A 9,041-nucleotide genomic window follows, 5' to 3' on the forward strand; every position below is an offset into this window, starting at 1 on the left:
ACGGCGAGACGATCTATTAAGCTTAATCAGTCCATGATTTGACAATGTGTTGCTACAGTAAATATTTGCTAACGATGGATTAATTAGGCTTAATTAGACCTAATAGATTCGTCTCGCCGTTTAGCCTCCACTTATGTAATTGGTTTTGTAAATAGTCTACGTTTAATACTCCTAATTAGTATCTAAACATTCGATGTGACACGTGCTAAAAATAAAACAGTGGAAGAAAACGCCCCCTTCATTTGCAATGACTGTTCCATTTGGCATCAGCATGGCGTTGGTTAAAAAAAAATTCAACCATTGACGACCATTCATTATGGAAGTTCAGAATGATTATTCATTTCAGCTCTCCCAAGACCTTTGGGGTTGGGAGCAACCTAATGCACATGAACTTTTTTTTTTTCCGAAAAAGAGAACGTGGAATCAGTACCCACAAAAGACTCGATACAACTCGGGACATCCGAGAAGGATCCTCTTGCGTATGACTAGATGAGCTAACTTATGCGCGACTTTATTCTGTTCTCTACTGATCTCGATGAACCTCATGCTTGATAGAATCTCAGCATCTTAGAGAGCGCGTCACGAATTATAAGCGCCACCAACTATCTGTCTATGCCTCCAGCTTTAAGCTTCTCCACCACTCCTGAACAATCAGAATCCAAGATCGCCTCTCGGTTTGGCCAGCACCCGGCCATCCTGATTCTCTCAAGGCAAGCCTGTGCCTCCGCCTCTAAAAGCAATAGAGATTGCGTGGAATAATAGATTGATTAGGGTATACAATATGTACAAATATATAGGCCTTCGCGTCTCTGCAATGCCTTAGGAGACGTCAGGAAGCCAGGAGTGGCTGGCCAGCCCCTCCCGTTTCCTTGATGAAGGCTCCATCAACATTGATCTTCAGCGCCTCTCCTGGCAGCGGTACCCATCCTCCATCAGCGGCTAGCCTCTTCACAACAGGGTGGGCATTCCTTCCTCGGTCCAGCTTCTTCTTCCCACATGTATCGCCCTCCACTTGCTGTTGTTATTGTCGGATTTGGAACATTGCCTCTATGTAGCGTGTCAAGAAAAGCATTGAGCCGACGATAGAGATCTGCTCTCCTACTTGCAATACGCTGTTCCTGACATTCCAACAAATCCATATTAGCATGAGAAAATTTTGAACTAGAAACGGCATCATACCTGTCCAATATGGCAAGTAGCCATTCAGACCCTATATTTCTCATATCTGCTTCTGCTGGCATAGCCACCAGCTTCCGGAGCTCGTTCCTGAGGGCACGTGCGTGCGGGCAAGAGATGATCGCATGAAAAACATCCTCCATTTGGTGACCACACAACTCATAGTTACACTCCCGATCAAGATGCCTATACTTCTCATTCTGTCTCGTTCTGTCTCATTGGTAGCCCATTGTTGACCATCTTCCAAGCAAAAACTTTAACCTTTGATGGTACTTCAGCACTCCACACTCGTTTCCATAGAGCCCACTCTACTTCTGTACTAGAGCTGGAACCGGTGGCGCCCATCTCATATTTTTCACGCATAGCCGCTTGTATGCACTTCTGACTGAGAACATGCTTGTCTTATCAAAGTTCCACGCAATCCAGTTTGCAGATGGGGTGGATGGTAGTTTAATCTTCAAGATCTCATCGACATCGCAGCGATAGAAAAATCTTCTAATAGCAGCTTCATCCCATATGTTGGACGTCTGATCAATGAGGTGGGAAACCCGTCGCAACCTACACATTCTCACACTCTCGATTGGCTTCATACCATATGGCCTGGGTATCCAATTGTCTTGCCATATACGAATGAAACCCGCCAAGTTGTCTCGCCATGTACGAATGGAACTACCATCGCCAACCCGCCAAGTTACCCCCTTCTTGAGCAATTCCAGTCCATACTCAATGGCCCTCCATGTCTGCGAGGCTTCCCCGGCCACCGCAGGGTCCAAGAGGTTTCCTGCAGGGAACTTTAGGACAGGAGCACACAGGCTATCTGGGAAGATAAGTAAGCGCCAAGTCTGTTTAGCAAGTACAGCATGATTAAAAAGCATCAATCCTTAAAACCCACCCATCCTTAAAATTCCTGCAGGGAACTTTAAGGGCGCGAGCACACAGGCTATCGGGGAAGATTAGTAAGCGCCAAGTCTGTTTAGCAAGTAGAGCCTGATTAAAAAGCATCAAATCCTTAAAAACCACATATCCTTAAAACCCACCCACTCCTCCAAAACCTTTGAGCACTAGCATGGTCATCCATGGAACCCATTGCACTTTCGGTCTGCCCCTCTCTAATCCCCACCAGTAAGCACGAATAGCTTTCATTAGATCCTCATATAGGCCACTCATAAGCTTGAAAACGCCCCACCAATAAGCACGAATAGCTCCACCAATAAGCACGAATAGCTTTACAGCTTTAGATCCTCACATAGGCCACTCGTAAGCTTGAAAACGTCCTACCAGTAAGCACGAATAACTTTCATTAGATCCTCACATAGGCCACTCGTAGAAAACGCTTAAGAACTATAACTTTCATTAGATCCTCACATAGGCCACTCGTAGAAAACGCTTAAGACATAGGCCACTCGTAGAAAACGCTTAAGACATAGTTCGGGAACGCTTGGGCTACCAATTTAATTAGAATTTCTTTCCCAGCCGACATCTCCTTTTCCTTCCGAGCAATCATGCGCTCTACAAACCTCGCCTCAAGTGCCTCGAAAATTCATCTTTTCATGCACCCCTTAACTCTAAAGTGTAGGCCATGCACCCCTTAACTCTAAAGTGTAGGCAGGCCCAAGTACTCCTCAAAATCCAATCTCTCCGCACCCAGAATGCTACGGACCTGGACGTTGGTGAAACATCAGCCGACTGAATCTCAACCCGCCTGATACCTAAGCTCGTCAGTTTATAACCAGAAGAAGCAACGTGCCATAGAGAATCAGAATATATCGGCAACAGAACAAGCTGACCACATCTCAAAAAGGATGGAGAACCATGAACTCCAAACAAAACCATAGCTCAACACAATAAGATGTATAATATGACTTATGACAGCAATGCCATCAGCCTCACACCTGTAGCGATTACCACACATATAACCACCTAAAATCAAAACGGCAAGCAGGCGACAAGCGTCGACGGCCATGGGTTCTGCGTGTCTGGTCTTATTCATCGGGAGGCGAACTGTAGGCGTGTATATTTCAAGCTTCGGTTCTATATGTAGAAACTACAGACAAGTAATGCAACTACAAACTTTTCTCAGCTCAATAGCATAAGGGGACCAAAAGCGGGGTTGGTGACAACTGTACACATTTCTATCTCACGTGAAGATCCTCAGGAGAGCAAAGTTCCCTCTTTCCTTCAAGAAGCCTGTGCGAAGAGTGAGGAGTGTGCTTCACCGCGCAGCTCTTGGTGCTGTAACAGAAAAAGAACTGAGTGAATCAAGATGGTTGCAAGCATGAGCTGGCAATTGTACCATAGGAACACAAGCTTTAGAAAACACGTACCTAAGTTAACAGCCTCTGAACTTTTCATCAGACGAAGGCGCTGGCAGGTTTCCACAAACATCCTGCATAAGGATTAATTAGAAACTTGACATATTGATGTCTAGTGGGAACATTCTACTATGGACTTGCATCTCTTTGGAGCACTACTCTAGTTCATTGCAGTATACAAAGAAAGAAGATACATAATAAAATAAAACGGACCGAACCATCGCAAACCTCAGGTAATATATTTCCTAGAAGGATCAAGAACCAATTTGCTCTGTAGCAGAGCCCAAACGGTGTGCAATCCAGTAGTGGAGTACGAAACAAGAAAGAAAACCTTATCCAAAGTTGCACAACTTAATAAAGTTCATCTTTTCATACATAGGCCACTAGAATTGCTCTGTTGTGGAGAGAAACAGTACACAGATTTGCTTAAACAAACAAAAGAGCTAGAAACAGCCGTAGCAACTTATACGTACAAGAAGCCTCAAAAAGAAATTATTGTGATTGATCCACCTGATAGATGTTTACGGATGAAACATAAGGTTAAAAAAACAAAAGAGGTGTGGATAACTAGATTCAATTCTCCCCGTTGGTTATTTGAGTTAAACTTGACCAAAAGAAAAAAGGGCTGTGCTACAAGGTGAAAAGGAAATGACAAAGCTTGTCTCTAAATGTAAATGGCAAAAAAGGGTTGTGCTTCTAAGTCTAATTTCCTGAGATCACTCAGGGGCTGATTGGTTACCTGTGCGGAGGCTCAGCCAGGCTGCTGGGATGCAGTCTGCGCTGGTTTGGTTGCCTGCACTGTCATGTGAACCTGGCCCAGCTCATGCAAAAGGCACCACTCAGCCTGGCTCCTGGGAAACGCAGATGGAGTCTGTTTCAGGCGGGCCTGGCTCGTGGGTGCAAGTGATTTTTTCACTAATGATGATGTTAAGCAGGTGATTAACTTATATTAAGTGGTATTAGTATTTTTCAAAGATGATTAAGACTTAATGAGGTAGAATAAGAACTATTAAAGTAAACTTAAATAAAATAAGCATCATAATAATATTTATTTGTAATAGTTCATCTCATGCAACATGTTCTCATGCGGGCAACCAAACAGCTTCTGTCCGTGGCCTGGGTGAATGAATACAGGTAGACAATCAAACCTTCATTGAATCTCCAGAGCCTGGCTATCAGGAGCCTGGCTCCCAGATACGAGCCAGGCTAAGCTCAGCAGCAAACTAATCATGAGCCTGTTCGCTTCAGCTTATAAACCGGCTGAAAAGCTGAAACGGCTGATTTGTTGTGAGAGGAAAACACTGTTTGGTGGCTGATAAGCCAGCTGAATAAGCTGAAGCGATCCCCATGCCCTCATATACTCCCAAGAACACTATAGATCAGTACATGCGGAATCAGAAAAGCAATTCCTCCTCAAATGCAGTTGTGCTACACATGTATTACTGCCAACGACCAAGGGCACTTCTAAGGAATCTAACTTTAAAACAAAGCACCTCTGTGAGAAAAAAGTTAAAACAAAACAGGCAAGGCACCCTATGGTCTTTTTCAAATTAGATTAAAATCACTTCGTATACATGACGAAGATGAAGCAATTTCGGTGCCAATCCAGGGCAATAGGCAAAGTCCCTTATCAGTCCACAGCAGATCGCTAATAAATAGCCCCCAATATTTCAAACACAGGCCACGTCATCGTATTGGCCCATCGGAAGGGACGCGCGGGCGTGCGGGAATCAAGATTGGGGGAAGAACGCCAACGCTAAAATATACGCGGTGGCAGTCTGTTTTTTAGCGTCACTAAAAAATTGGGGAAGGTTTAGGTGGATTGTTGGAGTTTATTTTTTCTCTTTTTTCCTTAAAAAAGGTATTGGGGTAAGATTAGCAGCCTCTTGGAGTTGCTCTTAGGATTTGCTTCCTTCCTACCCAATCTCAACTCATATCAATCATGTTGGTTACAAAGCTACTTGGCGCAATCTAATCCCAACCAAAATAGTTCATCACAGGACACTGCAGAAATTCTCAAATCACAGTCACCACGTCAATTTGACGATCAGTTCAAGATCCTAATCATCGACGAATTTGGGAAAGTAGGAGAACGGATTGAAGGAGCTCACTTCCAGGGGACGTCGCCGACAAGCATCCAGTCGCCGTCCTTGTCCTCGTACGTGGGCACGTACTCCGTCCCGTTCACTGCGTCCACCAGCTTCCTCTCGTCGTCGGCGAACTTCCCTGCGCGGCATCCAGCAAACCACCCTCATCAGCTGGAACGCTCAACCAAACAGAGCGAAGCGCTGCCGGAACCAGACGCGAGCTAAGCCCCCCGACGATGGGGGGGGGGGGGGGGTATGGTGCCATGGTGGTACTCACGGATGGTGAAGTGGGAGAAGAACTTGTCCTGGAGCGCGCGGAGGAGCTGGTCGTAGCCGGCGTAGGCCTCGAGGTCCACCTTCCGCAGGTAGGGCGCGCCGTCGACGGCCACCTTGACGAACTTGGCGGCCTGCTTGGCCTTGCAGGAGCCCGCGACGTCGGCGAGCGCGTTCTTGCGATACGACCTCACCGGCGGCCACCCCACCACCCGCGCCCTGACCGCCGTAAGAAAGAGGCAGAAGCAATCAGGCGCACGCTCACCTCAGACCAAATTAATCACCTTGCAAACTCTTGAAAAAAAAAGGGAAATGAAGAAGGGGGCCGTACTTGGGTGCCGGTGGAGCATCGGAGGACTCTGCGGCGGCGGGGATCGGGGAGGAGCGGTCGGCGTCGGCGTCGGAGGAGGGGCGCTTGTGGTCGGGGTCGGGGAAGGCGGAGGAGGACGAGGACGAGGACGAGGACGCGGAGCCCGGGAGGCGGAGGGTGAGCGTGAGCGCGGTGTCCTCGAAGTCGAGGCCCGACGCCGCGGAGGACTCGGTAGAGCTCCGCTCCGTCTCCACCGACATGGCCGAGCGGCGTGGGTGGGGCTGCCGCGGCTGCAGCTGCCGTTCCGTGTGGGCGAGAGAGAGGAGGTGGGGAGAAGGGAAAGCGGAGACGGTTTGGTTATAGTGGGTGGGCCTCGGGTCGCTGGTCAGGTTGCGCAGGCTTTTGCGCATGAGCCCCTAACATTTACGTAATTCTTATAAATAATAGAACCTTTTCACTAGTTCCTCGTAAGCCGACAGGCGTAAGTACATGGTGAAACGCTTATGAAGAGCTGTGTAAATACGGGACGGGACGAGGAGCGAAGCGTAAAGAGCCATCGAGAGGGAGAGGCTCGAGAGTTCCCAAAAGTGGAATAAACAAGGAAAATAATCGCGGGAGAGCACTCAGCGCGTGCGGGCCCACCGGTGGGCCCCTGCTGCCGGTTGGGCGCCCTGCAGCGGCCCCCGAAAGCGGCAAAAGCGGGCCCGCGCCGGCCCGGCCGTCGGATCCCTCACCGACGACGGCGACGGTCAGCAGCTCGGGGCACGCCGAAAGAGACCTGAAGCACACGCACGCACTGCTGCCTCCTGGTGGGTCGTCGGGTGTATCCGTTATAAAATTCTAGCGGAGGAGGCGAAGGCACGCACGAATTTTCTCTTTTTTAAAAAAAACACAAAGACAGGGCACGCACGAATTCGAAACGCGTGGAGCGGATTTGGGCAGGATTGGTACCACCCTGAAACTTTTACAGCCGCTACCTGCCAGTACAAATCTGAGTGAAACCGAATTTAGGGTTGGCGTTTAGTTCGGGACGCATCATATGTTTGGGTTAGTCAGAAGTATTAAATATAAGTTAATGATAAAATAATTGTATAAATAAGAGTTAAGTTTGTTTGCCGGAGCCCGAAGGCGTACCTGTCGAACCATAAAGGCCGGGGCCGGGCATGTGAATGTGCCGGGCTGTCGGCCGCTTGTCCCCCGCGCACCCACCCGCTCTTCCGTGCGTCGATTCATGGCTCGCCCGCTCAGTTCGGTCACTTGCGTCTCCGCTTCGCCTTGCCAGAATGCCAGTCCTGCCGTGCCGTGCCGTCGCCCGCAGGTCTCCGCCTCTTCTCTGCTCTCCCACCACCGGGCGCGCGCGCCCGTGCGGCCGCTTCGGATGCCCGGCCGGACCGCGGGTGGCGTCGGTGCCACCAAGTAGGCACGAGATCGCGAGCGCGAGCTATTCCCCCCGGTCCGGCGGGCCGGCAGCCGTGGAATGGAAGACAAGAAAAGGAGGGTGCAGAGTGAGTGGACGGGGCGGCCGGTGCGTGGAGAAGCGCGCTGGCGTTGAGATCTCGACGCCTTTTTCCTGTCCAGTTCAGGCGCGACAGGGCAGGACCCGAGGCCGCCGCCCGGACGCCTTGCCCTGTTCGACGAATCGACCGCGGCAGGCTGGCAGAGCGAGCCGCAGCGTGATTTTGACGGATCAGGGGCTGCGGCCTTGCGGCTGTGCGTGTGGACTGGTTTGGTTTAAGCTGCTTATTTTTTATTTTTTAAGTACCCGTCACATCGATGTTTAGATACTGATTAGAAGTATTAAACGTAGACTATTTATAAAACCCACTACATAAGCGGAGGTTAAACGGCGAGACAAATCTATTAAGCCTAATTAGTCCATAATTTGACAATGTGTTGCTACAGTAAATATTTACTAATGATGGATTAATTAGGCTTAATTAGGCTTAATAGATTCGTCTCGCTGTTTAGCCTCCACTTATGTAATGGGTTTTGTAAATAGTCTACGTTTAATACTCCTAATTAGTATCTAAACATTCGATGTGACACGTGTTAAAAATAAGCAAACGGAACCAAACAGCCCCTGTATCTGTATGACTCGGTGAGATTCATTGGCCAGCTGGGCTGATTAGGACCATGCATGCCGAGATTTGGGCCTTGGCGAGGTTGGCGCCGTCAAAATCACTATACGGCACTGTAGCACATTGTAGCGTTTCGTTTGTATTTGTGAATTATTTTTCAAATATTGACTAATTAGGCTTAAAAGCTTCATCTCGCAAAGTACAACCAAACTGTGCAATTAGTTTTTAATTTCGTCAACATTTAATACTCCATACATGTACCGCAAGTTTGATGTGACGGGAAATCTTCTTTTTGCATAGTGCCAAAATTTGGATTCTGTGGGAACTAAACAAGACCTTGTAGGGCCAGTTTTCGCGAAGCTTCACCGGATCCGGCTCCATCTAACATGTCATCGTAGGTCCACGGGAGTTGGGTTCTCTCTCTTACTCCTCCCCCTCACATATCGTCTTACTCCTCCCCCTCACGTATCGGTAAGGAGTCAGCTCCACCAGCTCCAGCTCCTCTGACACTCCTGCCACGCACAGTGTAGGAGCTGGAGCCGGAGCCAGATGGAGCGGCACCAAATGAGCCCGTAGTATAATCTATGAATCCAATCCTTATTTCTGTTCTGATATTCTCTCACGATTCGAAGTCTTATTCAGCTAATTTCAGGGCCGGTTTGGATCCCTTTGCTAAAGTTTAGTTGGCTAAATTGGTCCCATTTGCTACCACTGACTTATTTTTAGCACCCGTCACATCGAATGTTTAGATACTAATTAGGAGTATTAAACGTAGACTATTTACAAAATCCATTACATAAGTGGA

At 48.3% G+C, this 9,041-nt stretch overlaps 1 protein-coding gene across 1 annotated transcript; it reads right to left on the minus strand.

The window, feature by feature from the left end:
- Positions 1-2,972: 2,972 nt before the first annotated feature.
- Positions 2,973-6,497, minus strand: LOC101756246 (auxin-responsive protein IAA1). The gene is made up of 5 exons (XM_004968358.2): positions 6,180-6,497; positions 5,853-6,067; positions 5,600-5,714; positions 3,501-3,562; positions 2,973-3,408 (listed from the first exon to the last, which is right to left on the minus strand). Exons 1-5 carry the CDS (start codon positions 6,416-6,418, stop codon positions 3,389-3,391), a joined length of 651 nt encoding a protein of 216 aa, XP_004968415.1. The 5' UTR covers positions 6,419-6,497; the 3' UTR covers positions 2,973-3,388.
- Between the last annotated feature and the right edge of the window lie 2,544 nt (positions 6,498-9,041).

Source organism: Setaria italica, chromosome V, assembly GCF_000263155.2.
Source record: "Setaria italica strain Yugu1 chromosome V, Setaria_italica_v2.0, whole genome shotgun sequence".
Lineage (NCBI taxonomy): Eukaryota > Viridiplantae > Streptophyta > Magnoliopsida > Poales > Poaceae > Setaria > Setaria italica.